Consider the following 24,662-nt stretch of genomic DNA (forward strand, 5'->3'; position numbering starts at 1 on the left):
GTTCACGAGTGTTATATTGAGCATGGGAATAATCGAGGGAATCGGCAGAAGTTTGGATCCAGAAATCGACATTATATCGGAGCTGTTGCCCTTTCTCAGTCGCAAATAAGTCACGAACGACGATCGGTGAGTCACTATTTCATTGATACTATCGAACCTTTTAATCTCTTTCCTCTTTCTCTCTCTAACTCTCTCCTCGGGGTTTATCATTTATCATTTAAGATTTCGTATCGTTGCGCGGGCCCAGGCTCTCGAAAAAATCATTCTGCTTCGATTCCGCACGTTTATTCTCTTCCTCTCCTCCGAGGCTGTATCATTCGTCGGTGTCAAAGTTCATATTTCTATTTTTTTTTAGACCTCCCGATAAATCGCAGTGAATCGTATAAAAATAAGATAAAAGAGGATTCATCTCTCGAAGACGATTGGAATTCGAAGTTGTACCTCCGCTCCGTCGCGACTCGTGCTTCGTCGTACCGATCGTCTAACGTTGTCTCGTGAGCGTTTGAGGCTCGATTAGTTTTAATCTATCATCAGCCAACATCTGGTTATTTTTTTTTTGTCCGCGGTGGCTCAACGTAATCGAAAATTCAACGTCGACCTCTCGCTTTTCAAGATCAAGAGCAACGCGCTCTTGAGAGATCTTTTGTCTACTTTTAAAGACGCGATAACACATCGTCGTTTGACATCGATCGAGCTACGATAAAATTGTCGTTTATTCGCCGTTCCACGTGCGTCGAAGCTTCGACGTTCATTTTTTAACGAAACAGCTGAAACATCATCGATTTTATTTATTCCAGTCGAAGAGTCGGATCGTAACTCGATTTTTCTTCAAACTATAATACTTTTTCTCCTTCGAAGGACGCAGCAATGCGCCAGAGTTGAAATGCCTCGAGGTGTCCCGAGCGCGCTGGGCAGGAGGGGAGAAAAAACATTGAAAATGATATTTTTTGAGGATTTTAAATCGCGGAAATCCCGATGATAATAAATCACGAAGAATTAAGAGGAGGAAAATTGTTGGAAAAAATGTGGCGCCGATGCGTTGAAAAATGACGAATGCGCCGCCGCTCTGTAATAATCGTAAACCAACGAAGAAAATCGTTGACGTCGTTGCGACTCGAAAATATTTTCTCCAGCACGATTTTAATATGTATTGGAAAATTGAAAGAGTCGAGAGAAAAAAGAAAAAAAACGTAATAAACAACAATAGGGACGGCCTCGTCGAAGAGGTGGCTCGCTCCGAGATGGGAGCGAAGAACGCGCGACGCGTTGGGTACACACCCTTTCTTACCTTACGATTGAATGAGTCGATATAGCGTGTGTGATGAATGCGACGTGAGAGGGGACGCGTCTGTAATCGTATATAGTTGAGAATTCCGGCGAGTTGCCAGTCGTCCGTGATGACTTCCTGGTTGGCCGGGTGGTGTCGCCGCCCGTTCGTTCGTTGAGAAACCCTGCGTGCGCCTCGAGAGTGTCCCGATGTTTGAGGCGACCGGCGACCGGCGACCGGGAGAAGGAACGGGGACGAAAACCCGTATCCCCTTAACGTCCTGGCTCTCCTGACATTCACCATTTTTCTTCTCCTCCTCCTTCTCGTTATTTTTCAACTCTTTATTTTTTTTTCGTTCGCGTATAGGGTTTCAAAGAGCGAAGATTAAAAAGCCTCGAACGAATGTCCGTCACGCTGAATTTCCATGTGCGAACGTTAAATTCGCAGATAATATTCCGAGGATTCACGAATTGGCGAATTTATAAGAAATACGGAGACGAAAGGAGATAAAAAACTAATGACAAAAACACACGCAACGACGATGAAAAAATAAGGGGGGAAATAAAGAAATTGGATAAGAGAGGAAGGCATTTATATATATATATCTCGAATTATACGGTGGGAGTGGAATTTTTTAATTAGAAGCATAATCCTCGACGACCTGTCTTCTCTTTCGGGTTTGTCATCCCGGGACGCGGTACAGTCCCGTCAAAAGTCTCGGTTAATTCTCAAAGCACACTAAATAAATGTATGGCAGGTCAGTTTCGTTTCGAGATTTTTCGAACCTTGAAATATCTCAGCCGCGCACCTGCCACACCACCACTAATTTATAGAGTTTCATTTTATTGCCCATTCACGTTGCGCTCCACCCCATATTCCTTTTTTAACTCGCCACCATGTTCGTATCCCTTCTCCCCGCGGCCACGATAAAAATCGAGATTCAATGATTTTATCGATTTTTTATAGATATTCTACTCGACTCTCACCGGGCCGTATATCACCCGCAACGTCACCCGTAATTCGAACAATGCAATCGCCTTTTTTATTCTATCGATTTTAATCTCATATTTCGAGATTCTTCAAACTGGTTTTTCGACGAATTTAAACGTCGTTTTATTATATCTTCTCAGGATGATAAAGATTATCGTGATGATAACGAGAGTCTTTTTACGGAATTTAGATCGCGCGAAGGAACGAGCAGCGGCCACCAAAAGTTCCTCGATCCAATTATTCTCCCTCGATTTTCTCACAATTATTCAAATTACGGCTCACCACGAATAAAATAAACTTCCGAGCTTTCGACGCCCGAGAAAATCACGCGATTCTCCGCAGACGGCGTCACGACGTTCTCGTTTTATATATGGGCTTTCCCTGCGTCCGTCCCGACCACAGAAAAATAGGAAAAGAAGAATCGAGGAGACTGTAAAAGGACCTTCTCTCCCGTCGTCCAGCCTCCAGTTCCTCCGCGAGCAATAAAAACAGTCGAAAAATCAACGCAACGACGAGAGAAAAAATTATTCGCAATTCGTTTTCAAACGGTTTGATAAAACTGACGACCACAAGTGATTCAGTGTTAACGATTCAATTCGTTTACACTGGCCGTAAGAAAATTTCACTGTAATTCACAATCATTCAAAATGCAAATATCGTAATGACTGAAAAAAATCGAACGATAAATGTAAACACGTTTCTAGAAAGTATAAATACGCATAAGAAAGTCTTTCCGAGTTTATTTCGAGGCAGTTTATACGCCCACTTTGTCTCGAACGTACTCGCCTTACTCTTATTATTATATCACATCGTTTTTCTCTTTGTTTCGTTTTATTCTATTTTCATTGACGATTTGAAAACGAGTTCCAATCGACAACTCATTCTAGGCTCAAGGAGGGCTAGCGCCTGCACGAGTTTGTCTCCCGGTTGGTGCGACTACGTTTGTGTTTACTGCTTCGTGTACCGCCCCTCACGCTCACGCGTTCCGCAGTCTCGATCCTTTTTCCTCTCCTTTTCCTTCTTCGATTTCGCAGCCAGTCGATTATTCCGGTCTCCACGTTTTCGATAGCTCGGAGGAAAGCGCTCGTTAATTTTTCGAATTCCCGCATCTTCCGGATTAATATTTGTCATTATTAAATTCGTGTGTCGAGTTTTTAGTCGCCTTAAAGTACGTTGTGAGAAAATAAAAATGCCTCAATTCTCCCCGAACAAGCCGCAATGCGAGCAAGTTTTGCGAGAAAGCAAGAAAAACCGGAAATTTTGTCATTTCGTCCTCCCTCACTGAGCCGAGGGTCAAAAAATTCCGCGAAATGTTTATTTTCGAAGGAAAAGAACGCGTGCTCGCTTCGTGGACGCTTCGGTTCTTGGAAAATCGTCAACGACTCCGAAGCCGCTGCTCGACGAGTGTCGAATTCCCGGGCATTCTTGATTCATAAAACTGTTGGAAAATTGGTAAGTGCGTAGGCTTGATTTCTCGTCCGTGGTAACCCGGGATTCGGAGAAAAGTGGGAGAGAGATCCGAGCATAGAAAAAAAAGAATAAACGAGTCACGCGCGGTCTGGAGAGATGCACTTCGCTTGTCGGTCACGTACCCGGATGTTGGCTAAATACGCGAATTCCCATCGACGCTCGTATCACCACGTGCTTCTTTCTCGTCTTCCTTTTTCGTCGTTCTTTCTTCGTAAGATGCGAATTCGCTCTCGCGGGGGTTCGTATCTTTATTTTTTTCATTTCCCCGCATCGCCGTCCTCGTATCGTCATTTTCTCCGTTGCTTCTACGCTCGGTATTTGCACAATATTTGTACAGGACGTTTCTAAACTCTCGAGCTTTTTTCCCTCGTCATTCGTCCGAGGTTTTCTCGAGGCAGCGACATTTTCGACGTTCACTGTAATAATCTGCGTATATCATTGGCCAAACTGGAGAGGCTCCATCACCGACGAAACGAATTCGGTTGAAACGACTAAAAACTGGGGCGATGAAAATTTTTTTCTTCCCTCACAGCGAGGCTCGGGCTCAGGGCCCCGCTGACGTTCGAGACGAGATCTTTCGACTCGGAAAACACGAAGTGCGCGACAACAAATTGGCTCAAGAACGTGCTGTCGTCTTTGTCGCCGGTCGCGCGTCGCTTTGCGACTGCCTGTACGCTTACCTACATGCGAATACCGTAGCCAGCACACGTGGCCGAGGCTCGAGCCTCCCTTCCTCCCTCCCTTTCGCCGCAGAAGACTGCCCTCACACGCGAGCGCTATGACGTAACAGCGCGCTTTGCCACTTCCCTCGACTTTTCTTTCTCCATTTCTTCCTCCTCTTGGCTCTTCTCTGCCTCGAGCTTTTTCTTGCCTTTCTTTTCTTCATTTATCTCTTTCATTTTCATATACAATCCACCATTATATTTTCCGCTATCCAACGACACTTCCAATTCTTCCGGTGATGAATTTTAGCAAAGAATTGAGGCTCGGCTTACGCGGACTCGTGTTTTTTTTATTTTCGATGAATTTCTCGATTAATATTTCATTCTTACATTCACATTGAAAAATTCGGAATAAATTTGGGCGGTAACACTAAAGGATTAATTTTAATCGAGACGAATGAAAATCGATCGCCATATTGACGGGGCTCGTCTCCAAGCGTCCATTTCCTGTATAATTTATTCTTTTCTGTTTTCTCCCCACGTATCGTTTGCCTCGTACTTTGAAAGGGATCTGTTTGACTCGAGGAGAGAGAATAAGCCAAGCGTCCATGGCTCCGTACGCACTGTACTGTTTCGTCTCCGCCTTATCACCTACCGATTCGTTTCGCTTTTCGTTTCTTTTCTTCATTCGCCGGTATGCCCAGTATTGACGCCTCCGTTTTCTCGTGTCTGTGTGTTACTCTTTTCTCTGTAGAGGGTCTCGCGTCTCTCTGGAGAATCTTGTGCTCGCTCCGACCCGGGATTATGCATACACATTATTCTCCTCCTCTCCTCGGCTCTCATTCAGCGTGCACATGTCGTTATTTTGTTGCACCGATGCGCACACGCGATGCCATGTGTTTAACTCGGAGCTCTCTTTCTTCTATTCTCCTCTTTTTCACATATTCAACTTGGCTCTTAAAAATTCTTCGTTTTTTCCTTTATTCCTCGGTCTCTCTTCTTTGTCCTTCCTCTCGCTCGGTCTCTCGGAGCTCGCACCGTTTTTGCCACCGTAGTTTCTTTTTTTTCACGATCGCCCCCATCTTTCTCTCTTCTTACCTTCTCTCCGACATTTCCCTCGTCGTTTATTCTTTTCCCCTGCTCGGTTACTCCACCGCCTGCTCCTCGCCCTTCCTCCCTCGGCGTGTTCTTCGCGTTATATTTATCTTTCACTCACGCTCGGCCTTCTTCTCGATAAGACCCTTGTGCACTGTTCTATTCCTCGGCTCCCTCTCCCCCCGCGGGGCCGCGATGCTCTCTCGAGCGCGTTGCATGCGTTTTTCTCCTCCCTCCGTTGTTTTCCCCCTTGCGTTTGCCGCTTGCCCCTTCCATCGGGAGAATTCGTTGTGTTGCGGGATCGGGCGACCGTCGCGACTCGGAGCGGAGCGCGAACCGCGCGCCCTCTCCCGCTGTAGTGAAGCGCTGCGCGCTGGCGCGGCGGGTGTGCGTACAATTGCTGCCGCGATCCCGCGAGCCGCGAGTGTGTACGCCGATTGCGCGGGGCGCTTACGCCCGAAAACCAACATGTAAACATACCGTACGAGGAATCAGGCCCGGCGATAAGCCTACATTCGCGCGCTTTGTTTTTCCGAGCTCCGTGTGTACCGAACACGCCTTTTCATCGCTCGTTACAATCCCGCATGTCAATAAATTATATTTCACCCATCGAGTTTATACAATAATACGATAAATAATGGATATCGATACGTATTTACATTCAAATCTATGAACCGACGAATCAGAAAAACCCGAAAACCACAACAAATATTTCCTTCGGATTAAAAATTCAAAGAATTATCAATAAAAATTCAGTGTTTCATATACCCGTAAGAAAAGACTTTCGCAAAGAATTCATTCAAGTATCAGCATTTCTTTTCGTATACCAACATTTATTTGTTATCGCTTGTGAAAGAACCGCGAGTACAAACGAAAAATAGATAACATTAAACTTTTTCTCATTCCCCTCCATGACAATCGCATTATTCTTATCAATGGGATCATTGCAATAATCACTAGTGTCGTTATAAAAATAATAATCATCCTCGTTATCACGTATACGAACGAAGAGGGAAGAAGAGAGTAAGATAGCTGCAGAAAGCGGAATACCGGATGACTCGAACTCGATGTTCTTATTCCTTCTCCGATTTCTTCTTCTTCTTCTTCTTCTTCTTCTCCTTCTTCTTCTTCTTCTTCAGCGTCCTCGCGCAGCGTTATTCTTTATTCGTCCGCCCCCCCCCCTCCTCATCCACCTCCCCCTCCCGCTCTCTCTTTCTCGCTCGGGACTCTTCCTGACTTTCTCATTCTTTCGTCCACACACATTCCTTCCCTCTCATTCGTACACCCTCGCTCTGAACACCATAATCATTATATAGCCCCCCCCCCCACACACACACACACACACAACGCACTCTTTACTCTTGTCTATACATATATACGTAATCTCTATCCATTCGTCTCACTCATGTATCCATTCTCTCGGTATCTCTCACTCGCTGTATTCCCATTCCCTATCACTATCGTTTTTTTTTCTCTTCTTCTTCTTCTTCCTCCTTTTCGTCTTCGTCTTCTCGTTATTCTTCTTTTCTTCTTCTGCGCTCTCGCTCGCTCGGCCTCTCTTTCTCTCGTAAGAATTTTCGAAAATATATAATGTCCTGGAAGACTTTTTAGGATCAGTACAGTCTCGAACTTCCGTGCAGAAGGTACTTCGGTTCTTCCTCTCCTTCTCTCCCTGCTTTTCCCTCTCTCTCTCTCTCTCTCTCTTTCTCTCTCTCTCTCTCTGTCTCTCTCGTTTTCTCTTTCCCCGTCTCTCGTTCTATTCCCGCGGAGTTACGGCTCTTTGATACCGAGCCACGGAAACCTCTTGGCTCTCGAACGTCGCGATTCTCGCTTTTCTATACAGTCATACACGTTTCTATCTGTATATTCTAAATATATATATATATATATATCGACGTTTACGCATTTACACGCTTCTATCAATGTGTACACGTGGATAATGTTCATACGCATACACGTATATGAACCTTTTGATACTCTTGGTTACTCTACCACCACCATAAACCGACCACCACCACCACCACCACCGCGAGCACGACGAAGCAGCAGCAGCAGCAGCAGCACCACCAGCACACCATCGAGCCTCATCTCCAACTTCTCTAACCACCACCACTTTTACCACCAACCACCTCTTCGTCGTTGCTCCTCTTTTCTCGTTCTCCACCACCGGGTTGGATATCATCCTCTCATCGTAAACGATCCGCTCGTTCGGTGCATATCACCAGTCCAAGTGTCAACCGGACAAACGCGCGCACCACTTTCCACGATTCTTCCACCTACACCTCGAGGGAGATCGTGAGAAAAACAAACAACAACAGCACACAACAATCGTGTTTAATCGTTCCCGCGACACAAGTTTCTACGAAATAATAATTATTACACATTTAACATATTTATTCAGGAATAAACTTTCATTGCTGTCACTAATTTTTTTTTGTTTTTTTTTTTTTTTTTTTTAATGTACAAACACACGAATCACTTCTCGACATCACGGTACGAAAACAACTTATTTTAAGCGCGATTACATGCTTCAATTTCGCGCCAAGAATCAATATTTTTCGTCACACTGAATGAACCACGAGTATCTTCGCTCCACGCTCCCTCCAAGAGGAACAATATTTTCGATAACGAAAATATTAAAATATTACACGTTAATATGACAGTTTTATAGTGCGCGGGTTTTCTTCAATCATTTACATATATATATATATATATTTTTATATATTTATATTTATATATGTTTCTGCGTGTATATATAAATATACGTATATATTCTTTATTTATCTACGTATCAGTGCGTGCGCGGAGGTGAAGCCATCGAAAATATAAAACTGATAGCTGCTCTTCCGTATATCAAGTGAGTAACATTTTCGAGTTTTATTTTTAGGTTATTTCATGGTTTTTCTCTTTCCCTATCGCCTTCGATATTCAAAATGAATAATAATCTTGACATTACCTAAAATAGACCGATGACAAATGTTTTCTTTTTTTTTGTATTTTATTCAAAGTGTCTTCGTTCGGACATGATTTTTTTTTCGGAAACGACGATGCCGTTAGGAATTTCGAATTGATCGTTCCGTCACAATGTTTCTTCATGGATTTTGTGAATTTTCCAATCACCGAGACTCACTCGTACTATTTAAATAACTTGAAAAAGAAATTAGAATACTGAGAAAGCAAGGAATGCTCGAAGTATTTTGTGACTCGATCGAAATACACGTATTTATTGTAAGACTCTGAAAAAATTGTTGTTGTCACTGTACTTTTATTATCGTCTCGTTTACCTCGTACTTGACCACGCTTATTATCGTATATTATTGTCTGCTCGCGGTAAGAAATTCGCTCGTGTGAGAGAAAATTCTTTCTACGGGTACTTGGTTCGTGGCGTGTGTTGTGCGTTAGTGTGAATGTAATTTCGATTTCTCGTTACACTGCGCGACTTCGTACTCGGAGATTATGTCGGCTCTTCGCTCCGTTTGTTTATACGCTGTTGATGTAACGAGCGATTGAAATAATGTGATGTGATCGATAACAAACTTTCTCCGTCTCTTTCCCTCCCGACCGGAGTCACTCGTCTTATTTCGCTCTCCACCCCATTGTTTATATCTCTGATCTCAATTACTCGATCATTTCGGGCGGGGATTGAGAGTCAATTAAGTTCGCGGGTAGAGAAAAATTGATGCGCGATCGAACGTTCGCGATTTGACATTAATTGAAGATAAGTCTGAGACTCGCGAGGAGCGTGTGTCGCTCGATGATTTGTGGAAGGGAACGAAACGCGATTCTTCGTCTCGCGTCCCTTGTCCATCGACGTTTTCGTAACGGTCGAAAGCGGCGAAATTTCGAGGAAAAAGTAGTCAACATTGCTGCGCTCCGGTACGCGTTCGACACTTGGTCACAGTTTCTCGCTCTCTTACGCGGAGAAGACGCGCGCGGGATCGCAGAAAAAAATGTAACGATCTGACAGGTACAGCTTCGTGCGTTGCGTTTGGGGACTAAGCGGTGGCGGAGGCGGCGGCGACGCACGGAAAAATTCGGAACTAATGAACTTCATAGTAAATATCGGGCGCTGTCGGCGCGCAAATACATTTGCTTATTCCTTTTAAATATGAAAATAAGGACTTTCGTACGATTCTAAAAATATCGGAACCTCTCGCGCCGCGGGATATTCAGCTCGCAAAATACACGTGCCCGTATATATACGAACATTAACGGTGTTTCCGTCGATTTGCAGGCTAACGGGAAAGCTCTTCGATATAATTTGCGGAATGGTTTCTCACTCGTTCGAGGCGCCCGGTGCAATTTTATAGCCGCGTTACATGTGTGTATATATATTTACAAACATACGTATTCACACGTAAGTGCAACCGCGCATGTGGGCATGTACGGTGCGCGTTTAAACACCCCGCGAGGATATAGATATAAAGGTAAATGTATAGAAGTGAATAAATGTGTATATTACGTGCGCGCACAGTTCACGTGCTTCGAGAGGATTCGCGCTCTCTTCGTATCTCGTGCGCGTTTCACTCGAATGTGCTTTTTCTTCGGGCGTTCGGTGAACGAGGGTAGAATGAAACAAACGTGAAATATAATACGATAAAAGAATGTTTTCTCTCCGTGGGCTTGAGAAAGAAGAAGGAGAAGAGGAAGAAAAAAAACAAGGACGAAGAAAATTGCCAAAAGGTTCTGCAGCTGCATTTAATTTATTGCACTGAGGTGGACGTACCAGTCATTGACCCATTGAGCGCGATTTAAGCTCGAAATAAATATCAAGAGTAGCCCCCTCCGTCGAACGCGAGTCAAATTCTCATGCCGCGCATTCGAACGTTTCATTTGTGAATCGAACAACAAAAATAAGCCCCCGACACGCGCAAATTTGCATTCAAACGATTTACTCTTCTCCACGTGGATTTTTAATATCCTCCCAGAGAAAGTTTCGTTTTCACTCCTTTTCGAATGAGAATAAAACCTCACTGGATTCGTCCTTTCCTCTTATTTTCACGGACCTCGCGATCGTCGCTTTTATTTTTATTTATTTCCACTCCCATCATCGCGGCCACTCCGATAACCAATAGTTGGAATATTCTCGGGGAAATAGTTAACAAAATTCATTTTCGTGGCTGAAACTCGTCGGGTTTCGAAGCCTCGTCGTTTCGACGACGAACGCTGGGCGTCGCCGGCTCCAGCTCGCTGTGTTTCTTCTTCCTCTTGTCTTATATACTCTTCATTACCTATATCTATATACTTAAGGTCGAGATGCCGATAGAAGCCGTGGGCAACCGTGCGGATTCGCCGTTAGGAGATCCGCCGATACTCTTAGCGCTCTTCGACGCTCCTTGCATATATACAGAGAATCTTGTAGCGCGGTTACTCGCTCCCTCCGCCCCTCCTCTGACGCGGTTCGCTGGTGCACACTTTTTTAATGCACCATTAGATTCGAGCTTCTTCCCCGTCGTACAGTTTCACTCTGCGCGGAATTCTCACGAAAGTCATTCCCTTTTTAAATACAATATTCTTTTGTTTATTTTATTTTATTTTTTTCTACTCCCTGTCGAATCCTCGCTCCCTTTCACTCCGTAACGAGACGAAGTTTCGCCTCAAAACGTGCATTTTCTGTGTTTTCTTTATCCCTCCCGATCAATAAATATTGTTATATTTAATATTTACATTTCAATGATGATATTATTCCTTAATTATTATCCATCATCGTACAATTATTAAATTGTACATTAATTCAATGAAAATAAATGTCAAAAATATTTTAAAAAATAAAAAAAAATATATAAAACGAGCCCCGTGCGAATGCGCGAGCGCCCGCGTCGTGCGCGCATTTTTAAAACGCTTTTCTTCCGGAGTTTCATCGACTGCTCGAGCGGCGTATCGTCGCGGGAAGGCGACACGATTTTTTTTTATCATCGCGTTTCTTCACGGTGACGTTCGGATCAGGCGAGGCTACCGGTTTCTCCATATAATTTAGCCCCCTCCTCCCCCCCGGTTTTTTCGCCACAATTAACAACACAAACGTAGGTATTGACGTTTGAACACTTACGAGCAAACGGGGTATGCTCGTTGGTAGCTCGGACGCGTGTGCGTGCGCGAGTTTGACGATTTTAAGATAAATAAAAGATTGAAGGTGGCTAATAGTTCATAAATCAATCGGGATTATAAATATCAGTTTATATACTCGCGCGGACGCGCGCGCTGGCGTTTCATCGTCCTCGGAGCCATTTAAAGTCATGTGCTCGAGCACCAGACACTCGTATTTACTCTTAGCTCGCACTTCTCTCATACGCGCATACCGGAAATCATAACTTTACTATTCCAAGCTGACGGTAAAGAGCTTCTCGTCTCTTGAGCTCACTCAAGTGTGAGGAATCACGCGCATTTTTTCACCGTTCCCGTCAAGTTTTTTCCTCATTGTTTGAGTTGTCAAGAGTTTTCATCAAACCGATAAAAATTTTCAAGCGACGATCGCTCTTTCAAGCAAACGAGATTATCGTCGTCGCGGAAAATCGTCGCGATTCGAGCAGCCTTTGCCGCCGGGCTACGAATCACTTTTGTTTATTCAAATGCGTCGTAGAAACTCTATAGATTAATCAATCGAAGGAAGGGGACCGCGCGCGAACCGTTGCGTTTGAAGAGTTCGGGGAAAACGAAATTGACGAAGTTTTATATCAAGTCGCGGCAAGCTTTATCGTCGGTGCGAGTCCCGGCGCACTTGGATTTCGGTAGCGCGTCAATTTTCTCTCCAATCCCGATAAACACCAGTCAGCTTGAGTCGGTTGAGCGAGGCTGAAAATTCAAGGCGCGCTACTACTCTCGATTTGTTGCTTCGAAAGAAAAGTGAGTGAAAATAACAGGCGGAGTTAGCGAAGCGATGATACAAAAGTAAAAGTAAAAGTAGAACTTGGACATCGAGCTGGCGCTTGGACGATGGTAATTGCCATTAGACCGAGGAGAGCACCTTCGTCGGAAATATCTCATTTTTTGCCCTACATAAAAATATGTTTTGCTCGTTAAAAAGGGAGAATAAGAGTTTGCATGCTATTTCCGCGATCGAGCTTAGCCGGCTGGCTGGCCTCGTAGATAAAGTGCATGTGCGCGGCTGTCAATACATAGCAGGAGTTTTCCCTCGATATCGAGCGGCGATATCACTCTCGCGGTTCTCCTCCGCAGCAGCTCCCTCTCCGGACGCCCCTTGTAGCGTTTTTTTTCTCTCTCTCTCTCTCTCTCTCCTTTGAGCTCCGAGCGCGTTGCGCTCGTAGAAAGTCTTTATCGCGATAGTTGTTTGCTTACGCGTCGAATAAATTCATCGCGGAGTCATGAAAATAGCGCGTTTCTATACGAGTGCGTGTACGGAGGCTGAAAACTTGAGCTTGAATCGTGTGCAGGCTCCCAGGGGCAGGTTAGCTCGAGGAGGAAACGTTCCGCTATTATTTTTGTGACAGAGAATCGAGCGACCAACGGTCGCGAACCGATCGTGTCCGCGCTGTTCTCGAGCCTCTCGATTCGGGTCGCTTTCGGGCCCACCGAACACCCAACATCCTCGGTATATTTATTTACCTTCCGTTCCGCGCGTATTGTCTTTCGCGCGTGTCTCCTGGCCCTCTCCCCCGGAGAGCACATCGCCACGAGAGAAGCGCGTGCGAAACTAGCCCGCGCGTGTGTCACATGCCAACAAATAGGCCAGACAAACGAGACGATTAATCGCGACTAGCCCCGCGTCGCTCGCGCTCTCGGCTCTTCCCCTCCCCCGAGAAGCGCCTTCCTCCCGTTGCGCAACACCGCAAACTTCTTTCTCCCATTCCCTCGCAGAGATGCTCGTCTCTCAAACTTACTCTCGATTTTGAAGTATTTTCATCGGCCCGGCCGATCCGCGTCAACACTTTTACCCTACGATTTATTTTCCTTCGTGCACACTTTTGCTGCGCTCTATTCTCGTCCCAAATAAACTCGATATTCCGAGACGAATAAATGTACGAATGTGTCGATTGTAATTAGCGTGGTTGATTTAAGCGAAAAGCACTTTTAGCTCTCCGGATCCCGTCCATGAATCATCCTCGTCATCGCCTCTCGTCTTTCTCTCGTAGCATGTACTCGCACGCATCTCCGAGTTCTATATTCCAGCCCACGCTTCGGAGATTAAATAATTGTGTACATTTATGCACTCGATAATATATCGTTCGGAGTGCGCGTTATTGAGCTGTCGAAGCAGAAAAAAATCGTTGAAATTCATAACAGCGAGCGATGCACGCGAAAAGAAAGAGAGAAAGAAAGAAATACGAAAAGGAAAACAAACCCAAACAAAACAATTTTCTCTCCGTAGGTCGTATCGAAAACAAAGGCCATTATGCTGCTGTACGAAGCTTGGTTCGAGGCTATTGCGGCTACGCTTTTCGCAATTCTCGTATACGCAACGAGTTATCGTCCACCTTTGTGGTTCTGGAGCGGAAGTTCGCACCAGCCCGACAGTGAGTTCAAGAAATACCATTTACAATGACCGCTACGAAATAATAACGAGGCGCCGGCATGGTGAATATTATTACGCGACGATCGCCATTCTTCGCCTGGGATATCGCTTGTTTATTTGCTTTCTGCTGGGCTCTAACGGTGCGCTTCTTCTTATTGATGTGTTTGTCAAGCGTTTAACCGAACGAGAGTGCTCGCTCTCGGCGAACATCGAGTGGGAAGGGGATCGAATTTTCGTCGGCTTTTTGTCTGCATTTTTCCGAGCACGTCCGCCGGTGCATTTTCACAGGTTCAACAATATTTTTGGAAAGCCCCGGATCTCTCCGGAGAAAAGGGTTTTGCGTGTGCGAACCTTGAACCCGAGCCGCACATTTCCCAACTCGCTGCAGCTTCTTTTTCTCTTTTCCTTTCTGCCTCAATCCCCCCCCCCCGGCGTGTCGATTTTTTTTTCCGTCATTCGTCGTATCTCCGCGTGTGTAATACAAATATTTGAAGGTCGTTCTTATCGCGTTTGACGGCTGGGACACTAGCGCAACGGCACGTACGACGCTGAGAAGAAAAGTAAAACTGACGTCGCGCGCTCTGTGACAGAACGAAAATTCGGTCGGCGCGCCGCCGACGAGCAGCAACTCGGTTTTCGCGCATCTTCGGGGTCTCCGTGCGCGGCTTATCCAATCCACATTCGTTACTATCGCGCTGAGAAAGTGCGTCGACAAGAGTGACGGTGCTGTCAAAATGAAAAAATATACTTCCGTACGCGCGCTCTGTTTCGTGATGAGAAAACTCACTAAATCTTGACTGATAACGGATTCGTTGCATTTTTTTAAAAACACGCGTATCGGGGGACACGAACGCGGGGATTCGTGCACACGTCGATGCATCAAGCCGATCTCGCGACGGATTTTTATCTCGTCGGGCCACTCACCTCGATTTCTAGGATGACTCGGGTCGAGCAACCTCGACGCGCTTGTACAGCTCGGGGCGACGTCACGTCACGCGTCGAGGAGATCCGCCAATAAATAAACAAAGGCGATAATGAGGAGCGTTGCGATACAATGATTCGCACAAAAATGTAGCGCCTCGCGTATCGCCTCGCGACGAAAATTCGACGATTTACGCATCAGCTTTTGACAATATTTTAAACGAGGCTCGCGCATCAACGTTACGGCAATTCCAATGATCCCGCGATTATTCAATCCTCAAATCCAACAGTTTTCCGGGTTACCGTTCGCACACCGAAGCTTCGTACGTGTGTACGCGTCTTTTCATTCTTATTCGTACCCGAGTGCGAGCCTCCTTTTTACCGTTGTTTTCTTAGAGCCCCGTGAAACTACGCAATACAGACGAAAGTGTGTTGAGTTTTCATATTTGTTTGCGCTGTGACGCTCCCGCGCGCACGAACGGACCGTCGCTCTGACTTGTTTACTATTTTGTTTTCCTCGAAAATTAATTGCCCCGCGCTGCGGTGCGACGTATTCTACGAATTTTTTCACCGCTTCACTAAAATCGAGCGTTATTCGCCTCCGTCCAAATTCCCGTTTATTTTACATTCCAATTCACCTTTATTCCGAGCGATGCTCCTCCCTTTCACGGAATATATTCAACAATTCCATTTTTCCGCGTTCCCACTCCCTTCTGCGCGTTTCATTTACTCTGCCAATTTATCAAACCGCGATAAATAGCGCTCGGACAAAAATATAAAGAAATAATGAATTTCTCAGGATATTCGAACGTCTCTTGAAACAGAGAAATGGACGCGCAAGGGGGGCCCAGGGAATTTCAGATGGCTAGGCGAGCCGGTTTCGTAACGGTATATTGATCGGTGCCCGCGGTCTATCCGAGTGAATTATCCATATTAAATCCGTCTTTAAATTCTATTTGATGCTTTCTTTATCGTTTCGAGTAGTAATTTCTACAGTCGATCGTCTTCTCTTCTCATTAGCCTCGTGCGTGTGGGACTCGCGCCGAGAAGGGGCAAAAAGCTGTTGGGAATTCGAGGGAGCGAGATAACCACCGGAATAATAAAAGCAGCTGAATCGAGTGAACTTTCGCTGTACATTTGGGAGAACATGAATGAGAGGGGAAGCGAGCGAGCGAGCGAGCGAGCGCGCGAATGAAAGAAAAAAGCGGAGGACGATCGTCGCGGCTATGCGCTGCTTACAATCGTCTCGGCTTATCGAGTTTTGCGAGTCAAGTTCAACGCCGTCGGGGATCAAGGTCGTCAAATAATTCGCTAAATCGTATATAATATTCAATAATCTCCCGTTATCGGTTCAAACATTTTTCATCAGCGAGGCTTTTGTCGCGTTCGCTTTGTCACTCGGTGTCGTCACATGCGAGCGTGGAATAAATTCGTCGATGCACTTCCGTTGTCGCTCTTCGTTCATCGCCGTTTCGCAATCCGATATCCCTGCGCGTTCGATCTCTCGATCACAACAATTCACGCCGGAGTCGAGCATTTTTTAAAACCTTTCTCAATTAGATCGAAAGAGCGCGGATTATAAGTTTTTTATTTGCGGTATCGATTTCGCCGCGAACGAAGATTATTGACTTTCCTCGCGATAGAAAAAAACGCCTAAATCCGTCGCGGCGAGCGCGCACGCGTATTACGCAAAACTCAGCACCAACGAAAAGTAGGGTAATTAGATTGGCGAGTGCGCGAGATTCTCCGCTGGACCGAGAAGTAAAACAGCGAGCAATTGTCCACTTCGCTTGAGGAATTCTCCAAGTTTCCCGTCAACGAGAACGAAGAAAGATCGCAAACGAATGAAGGAATATTCGCAGCCGGAAACGGCGGAGAACAAAATGCTCCTTAAATTTCTACGAAACGCGCTTATTCGAGAGTATAACTTCTTCTCCCGAAATACAAAGTTCGTGTACACATTCAACAAAGATACGGTTATTATCAGTATCGAATAGAGAGAGAGAGAGTATGAATTCGCTCTTTGGAAGCTCCGGAGGTCAGAGCCGAGCGTACCGAGTCCCGAAAAGTAGCAATCGAGTCCCGAAAAATTGTCCGAGATTAATTCCAATTAGAAACGAGAAATAATCAGCTGAGAGAGCTAATGAAAACGGTGGGACCGGGCGGAGCGGGCGATCGGGGAAAGGTCAGCGACCGCGGGCGTTCCTCATGCGACTTCGTTACGATATTTATGTACGTGAAATTATAATGCCGCCTCGCTCTCGCCACGATATTCGGTAATAGTACTTTTGATCTTTCTCTCCGGCTCGGTGATAAAAAACAAGCCCGAAAATCACCTCGTTTTATCCGTCACCGTGTGTTATAAAGCGTTGTGGCTTTCGTACAACTGAAAAACGAAGCACGTGAACTTGTATCGTTAGGATCGTGAGATTAGACCGAGGAACATTCACGTAAGCTCGTCACCACCGGGCATTATCGCCAGATTATGCGAGATTAGCGTTGAAAGAGCCTACGAATTTGCATTAATTGGCGAATTCGGATTCGGCCTCCGCGTGCTGCTGCCCGTACGCGCCGAGATGCGTCCAACACATTTTACGTTCGTATATCTAAATGTGCGAGCGCGCGCGTGTACAAAAACGAATATCGGAATCCTCGGATCGTATCGGTGTCCTCTTGACACCAGCCAAAAATCCTTTCGCTCGCTTTCTCGCTCCTTCTCCTCTTCCTCCTTCTCTCTCTCTTCCCCCCACGTGACATATTTTGCCCGGTAACGAATCTTTTCATTCATCGTCAACGCGACTCGCTAGCGATTCGCTATTTCTAAATACGACGACGTTTTTGCTAAATTATCAGCGCGGAGTTTTATGACGGGGTTGCCCAATCGTTTCGATGGAAATTGCTATTACACCGCGATCGATATAAATGAATAAAAAACGTTGAAAAAAGGCTTACGAATTCGCTTGGAAAAGTCCGTCGAACGTCGGTAGATTTCTGGAAGTTTTTACGCCTCGATGGAATCGGTGGGATCGGGTTATTTCTTGTCAAATCGCTCATCGCCGTCCGATCGTTCCGTTTATATAATATTCGTTTACCTCGAATTCGGCGACGTCCTGGCTATTTATTTCATTTTTTAGCCTATAATTTTTTCTTCAAAGCGCGTCTCTCGTTGAGCTCCCGGTATGTTTATTTTCATCGAAGAATACGGTGCTGTGTTTATTTCGATCTTGACACGTTTTTGTTTCTTCTCTCCTGTTCTCATGACCTCCAGCGTCGTCCAAGGACCCGGTAAAAAGTCGCTACCAGTCCGCTCAGGATGTGCCCGGCCCGTTCGCTCTTCCGATCCTTGGCACGAGATGGATCTTCTCCTGGTTCGGATATTATCAGATGAACAAGATTCACGATGCTTACAAAGGTAAGGAGACATGAATCTTCTGACGTCTCTACGAAAAGGGTTTTATTTTATTTTTCATTTGTAATTATACCGATTTTGGGAATAAATCGAGTAAGCGTAAGGGCTCGGAGTGCGAGGAACGAATTTGACCTGCATTTCTAGAGGAAACTCATCGCCTCGCTCGAGCTCAAATCGATCAAGATTTTTCCTCAGCTATTTTAAGGAGTTTCGGTACAGAAGTCTAAATATTAAGAAGTTAATCAAATTTGGTGATAATGTTCTTCAACATCAAGTGCGAAAACACAAATTTTTTCAAAATTTTCTTCTACTTAGTTATCGAGCAATTACGCATTAAAGCAGATTTCTTATGCCCGGAATGTATACCTATATATATGGAAAGGCTATGCTTATACACGTGAACTTTAGTGATCAATCACTCGATAACTGTGTAGAAGAAAAATCTTAAAAAAATTGTATTGTCAAATTTGGCACTAAAGAATATGTTCACCAAATTTTATAAAATTCTGAACTTTTTGAATTTTTTTATGTTTTTAGCATGGTTTAGCATGGCAACATTGTATCGCCTGTACCGAAACTCCTTAACGCTAAAAAATGTGAAAAGTTGATTTTGAGCCTTTCGATAAATAACAAATGAAAAATGAACTGTAACGAAGCACGAGTCGAAGAAATTAATAGACCAACTGATCGATCGGCCCGGTCGCTAATCCCTGATTTAAGAGTAGACCTGAACCAGCGCTACGGGCCACTGTGCAAGGAGGAAGCCCTGTGGAACTGGCCGGTTATCTCGGTATTCTCGAGGGAAGACATCGAGGCTGTACTTAGACGAGGCTCGCGATATCCGCTTCGTCCGCCGCAGGAAATCATATCGCAATATCGTCAGACTCGCCGGGATCGTTACACGAACCTTGGTCTCGTAAACGAGTGAGTTTTCAACATCCTTAACTCGTAATACGTTCTACAAGATTATGCGAAAAGGTCTAGTTTAAGGTCTCCGACTAATCTCTTTCTCGACGGTTGTACAGAATTCATGAATAGCTTTACACATTTTTTTTTTTTTATGTATACGAACTCGTGTATCGGTCTGTTCAAAAAAAAAAAAAAAGAAAAGAAAAGAAACTCGACAAATATTCAGCGATTCTCACGTTTTTTGCGCTCCTCGGAACATCTCAAAAAAGCTTCATTTTCCAATTAGTCGAAAAAATTCATCAAAGACACTGCTTTAGAACGCTGGTTAAAAATAAAAGAGGCTTTCCTCGTTGAAGCTTTCATTGTTCAGAGATAAAATAACCGAGGAAGTTTGATCAACGATTCGTATAAATATCGAGCCCCTGTCGCGGGGCTCGATCTCGATAAGAAAAAAGATATGACAAAGTCCCGAAGAAACTGGTAAAACAGTCAATGACTTATGAAGGGTCCGGTACGAGTGTTGGATAAAACAGATGGTTCGTAATCTCTATTGGCCTAGACGCTGTCAAGGTTTTTACTAGTTTCGGGCCGAAAGCGCGTAACGAATAAAATGAGTAGGTTTCAATGACGTATCAAGGACAACGTCGTTGGGGGAACCGGCGACACAGCATTCGGCATGCACAAGCATTGTATTGCGGACCTAAGACATTCGGCCAAACGTATATCGATTAACAAATATCTCACGATTTATAGCACAAAGTGTCCCATTCTCGTGTTAAACGCCCGAGACGTATATTAAGGAGGGGATTTCCAGTTGTCTATCTAAATTATCGCCATCAGTTAAGCCTGCGTATAGTCTCGTGTGATTTCTCTCTCTCTCTCGCTCACGAGCGCTTGCAAAATTTCATCGAAAATAGCGAGCGAGCCACCAATCTGGTCTGGTGTGCGAGAGCCGGTAACAAATTTTAAAAAACGTCTACAAAAGGAAAAAATCAACGGAAGAAATACATTTTTATCCAAAATAGCGATATATACGAGGTTTTATTTTCAGGGTCACACTCGCTATAAAAGTTATTTTTTCACACTTTTTTTTACTTCGCATTATTCAATACCCTTGAAAAAATACACGCATTTTATATTTATTTTCGCTTCATTGTTGTCGGTCTCGCGGTTCCGCTCGTTAACGAACCTAGTATCAAATTTTTGTTTTTACTTTTTTTGTTGTCGGTATTTTTTGCTTTTTCGAAATCTCGCTTGGTTTTAGACGCGACGATTTTGTCCTACAATATTGAAGCCTCGGATTCGAGATCTGTCGCGAAGTGACACTCACAAGTTTGCCTAATTGCTCGATATACACACGTGCTCGAATCCCCCAAAAATATACAAACCGATCACGGAACGAAAAAACGTTGATTTGTATGAATTGTAGTTGATTAAGCAGTTTCGATGTCATTCGTACACGCTCGGGCCACGCGTCTAACCTCATTCTTTTTTCTCTGACATGTAGCGCCGCGTAACGCGATGTTTTAACACTTTTGTCGAGTCGCGTCGGGGAGGGGGGAAAAAAATTGTTTTTATTACCGTCGGAATGTGTGTTTTTGTTCTGTTTTCAAACTGGTGAGACGAATAAAGGAAAAAATATATTGACAACGGGTTTTTATTTTGTGGTTTAAGACAGGGTGAGACGTGGCAAAAACTGCGCGCCGCTCTGACACCCGAACTGATGGGTGCGAATACCGTGCTCGGATTCTTTCCCGCTCTCAATCAAGTATCCGACGACTTCATCAACCTGATTCGAGTTCGAAGATCCGGCGATGACGTGACGGGATTCGAGGAAATTGCTTACAGAATGGGTCTCGAGAGTGAGTTTTTGTTTACGTTCCGCTTCTACCTTCTTTTCTTTCTTCTCTCCTCATTCTGCTCGCGTTTTAATTCAACTTCCGATCGATCTCGACTTATCGCATCACTATTTTTCCCCGTGTAAACATTTTTTTCTTCTGAAAAAAAAAAAAAAAAAAAAACAACCCAGAAAATAATTGTTCACTTTTCTTGCTTCGTCGCAATTTCTCATATTCACGGGCTGCAATTATGACAGGGAAAATGAACGAGCAAATTTGTTTCTCCTCGGTCTCGTTCGCTTTCTTATTTACTTCGGTTTATGCTTTTCTCTTGCCGCCCTTTTTTCAGTTCCCTTTCATTTCCTTTGTCCTCTTTTTCGTCCGTTAAAACTGATTCGTCGATCCTCCATATCTCGTATTTATCTCACGATTCTTGGAAACTCGTCTAGGCACGTGCACGCTGATACTCGGTCGACACCTGGGCTTTCTCAAACCGCATTCCGCGACATCGCTCACAACGAGACTCGCGGAAGCTGTCAGAATTCACTTCACAGCTTCGCGCGACGCTTTCTACGGTCTTCCACTTTGGAAAATTTTACCAACGCTCGCTTACAGACAGCTCATCGAGAGCGAGGACGCCATTTACAAGTGAGTTTTCTCAAAATTTCGCTTTTATCCCCTTAATGCGCTTTTTCACCAACTTTTTTTTTCAATTCTTCCCTCATCCCTCGGTCGTTCCTGTCGCATATTATTTTCGAGCCTCATTTCTTTAGCAAACTCCCCTCTCGATCAGCTCCTTTGTACTTTTTATTTTTTTCCATTGTTTTTATAATTCCTTCCGACTCTTTCGCAATTCGACCCTCTCGCCCTTGTCGTCCTCACTGCCCTTATTTCCTGTTTGCCCTTTCCGTTCTTCCTTTTCTTCCGACCCCTTATTTATCCTTTTGTTAAAGAAAGCATACTGAAAATAACGAAAGAAGGGATAATTTTTTCGAATAAACGAGCCATTTGTCTGACCACAAAATTAAATAATTGTTACTCAAGCGGGAGAGTCAGCAAAATTGAGGGACATTGGAAAAATGATGAAAATTTTCTATCGAATGTTTCATTTCAATCGCAATGATAATATTCTCAGTTCAATATTTCGCGGATAAATTTGAAAACTGTAGAGAAGAGAAAATAACCTTTTTCCGAGCAGTTTGACTCCCCAATATTTCGAATGCATCATTTTCCAGATCGTAAAGAATTAATTTTTATTTTCTTTTTTAGCATAATATCAGAGCTGTTGGAGACGACGATAAACGAGCAGAAGGAAGACGCGAGGGACGAGCGTGTCGAAGCGGTGTTTCAATCAATATTGAGGGAAAAAAATTTGGACATGCGAGACAAAAAAGCGGCAATTATTGATTTCATTGCAGCCGGTATACACACGGTGAGAAAGGAATTCAATGAAAGTTCGTAGGAATGATGAGGGCGTTGAAGTGAAGCAAATTTGTAGCATTCAATTTCAAACGAAATTCATATTCTTCTTGCAAGCGATACAAGTCCTTATTAAGCCTCATGAGTAATTCATATTTTTATATCCACAGTTGGGTAACACTCTGGTTTTTCTTTTCTACCTCATCGGAAGAAACAGCGAAGTTCAAAAGCGCCTTTATGAAGAAACGGCGACGTTAGCACCACCCGGTTGCGATATTGCCGCTGAAGATTTACGAAACGCGAAATATCTCCGTGCTTGCATCACCGAAGCATTCAGGGTCATACCAACGGTACCGTGTATCGCAAGAATTTTGGACGAGTCGATCGAGCTCTCGGGACACAACCTTGATGCCGGGGTTAGTTTGAAACAGGATGCTTAAGGACGTCGATTGGCCACGAAAACTCCATTTCAAGCGAAAACCATTTATTTCATAATTCACATCGGTTTTTTTTTTAATTTTAGACCGTCGTTCTTTTGCACACTTGGATCGCAGGTTTGGAGAACGAAAATTTTAAAGATGCCTCGCAATGGATACCAGAAAGATGGTTGAAGCCAATGGCGCCTCATTCACCACTGCTCGTTGCACCGTTCGGTTTCGGAAGACGAATATGTCCTGGAAAGCGGTTCGTAGAGCAGGCGTTACAGCTCATAGTAGCAAAGGTACAAATTTTTTCCTCGACAACCATTTAAGAGTCTCATTTTAGCAATGCACACAAATTTTCTCGAGGGTTTCGTCCTTTTTTAATACCTTCATTTTCTCTCTTATTTTGCTTCAGGTTGTACGAGAATTTGAGATTGTTTCAGAGGAAGAAATAAATCTGCAGTTCGAGTACATAATCGCGCCGAAGGGGCCGGTATCGTTAACGTTTCGCGATCGCGCCGAAACGGTGTAAGAGCTGGAAAAAAAAAGAAAAAAAAAACAAAAGGCATATCAGTAAAAAGAAGAATGCATTCCATCGAGTTACCTCTAGGAAATTTTTTTTTGTTTTTAACTTCTCGTCTGAATATCGAAGTTAAATCTCATACGAGTAATTTGCGATAGCGATGTTCTTCGAGTTCTTCCATGTCTCTTTTTACATTTTTTTCTCTCAATTGTTATTTTTCTTTATTTCTACCGGGCCAAAATCGCATCTATTTCGTCCGATGTTCACGGTCGAAGAAAAAATAATAATTGGAACTTGTCGAGCGTTCCTAGTAAATCACTTTATTAATTTTTCCTCGACCGTGTACTCAAGCCTTAACGAAACAAGCAAAAAAGATGAAAAAAAAGCAAACACCACGAAAAACAAAAGCATATTTTAAGTATTGTATTATTTATGTTTTTATTCGTTGAAAGGCACTTTCGAGTCCATTGAAGGTATTTATTGTTACTTTCCACTGTTATAGTATTTATATTTAATTTTCCTTCGGTATATCGTGTAACGTCTGTCTCTCAATTATGACTAAAAAGGAAAGAAAATAGGGGAAAAAAGTAAGGAAGGATGATAAAGAGCCTGACTCAGTCGGATGCGTCGTCGCAGCATTCTCGTCTTGTAAATATTTCGCACAATAATTAAGCGGCAGACGATAAACGGTATAATAGGTACGATTTAGTCAATTTATCAATGACTACGAACTCTTTAGTTTTAGTTATAATTATGATCATTAATATTAATATCATTGTTTATAATGTTAAAATTAGAATCACTCCGCGTCGATAGTTGAAATGGGGGGGATTTTCTTAGTGGGATTCATATATAATTGACCTAAATATGTGCGTGTTACGTTTTTTGCTCAAAAGTTTAAAGACTGAGATAAATTTTTTCCTTTTTTTCGTTCTTATATTTTTTTTCTTTTTTTGTAAATGAATCGTCCCGTAAGTTTAATATATATCCGTATCCACTGAGCGATTTATTATATTATCACATTGTTTTTCTGCTTAGTGGCAGTGATATATACAGCCAAACGATTATTAAACGTCGTCACGTCGTGCATCGGATCATACAAACCGTCCAATGCGTTATACGTATCAAACAAATATATATGGTACATTTCTATCATAGAAACCATGTAAATATACGTAATTAATGAAACAAATAGGAACAAAGAATCAAGCGAATTGTACATACGTTTATTTGTATAAAATAAAGGGTATATTGAAACGTTTCGCTA

General features: G+C 43.7%; 1 protein-coding gene across 11 annotated transcripts; it reads left to right on the plus strand.

Moving 5' to 3' along the window:
* Positions 1-24,656, plus strand: shd (cytochrome P450 family 24 subfamily A member shade). 11 transcript variants are annotated; one of them, XM_043421980.1, is made up of 11 exons: positions 5,868-6,254; positions 8,280-8,341; positions 13,811-13,955; positions 18,144-18,287; positions 19,010-19,208; positions 20,868-21,055; positions 21,481-21,679; positions 22,301-22,463; positions 22,621-22,866; positions 22,974-23,171; positions 23,288-24,656. In XM_043421980.1, the coding sequence occupies exons 3-11, from the start codon at positions 13,835-13,837 to the stop codon at positions 23,402-23,404; spliced, it is 1,575 nt and encodes a 524-aa protein (XP_043277915.1). In that variant the 5' UTR covers positions 5,868-6,254; positions 8,280-8,341; positions 13,811-13,834; the 3' UTR covers positions 23,405-24,656. The 11 variants fall into 11 exon arrangements, with proteins under 11 accessions (XP_043277917.1, XP_043277921.1, XP_043277924.1 ...); XM_043421981.1 differs by having other exon boundaries at positions 5,868-6,070; XM_043421978.1 differs by lacking the exon at positions 5,868-6,254 and adding an exon at positions 6,808-7,977.
* Positions 24,657-24,662: the final 6 nt, after the last annotated feature.

This window comes from Venturia canescens, chromosome 6 (genome assembly GCF_019457755.1).
Source record: "Venturia canescens isolate UGA chromosome 6, ASM1945775v1, whole genome shotgun sequence".
NCBI lineage: Eukaryota > Metazoa > Arthropoda > Insecta > Hymenoptera > Ichneumonidae > Venturia > Venturia canescens.

Coding starts and splice junctions, on each gene's coding strand:
- shd (XM_043421977.1), top strand. CDS start 9,866: ATGTACGGTGCGCGTTTAAACACCCCGCGAGGATATAGATATAAAG. Junction 19,209..20,867: donor AACCTTGGTCTCGTAAACGA/GTGAGTTTTCAA, acceptor TTGTGGTTTAAG/ACAGGGTGAGACGTGGCAAA. Junction 21,680..22,300: donor AGCGAGGACGCCATTTACAA/GTGAGTTTTCTC, acceptor TTTCTTTTTTAG/CATAATATCAGAGCTGTTGG.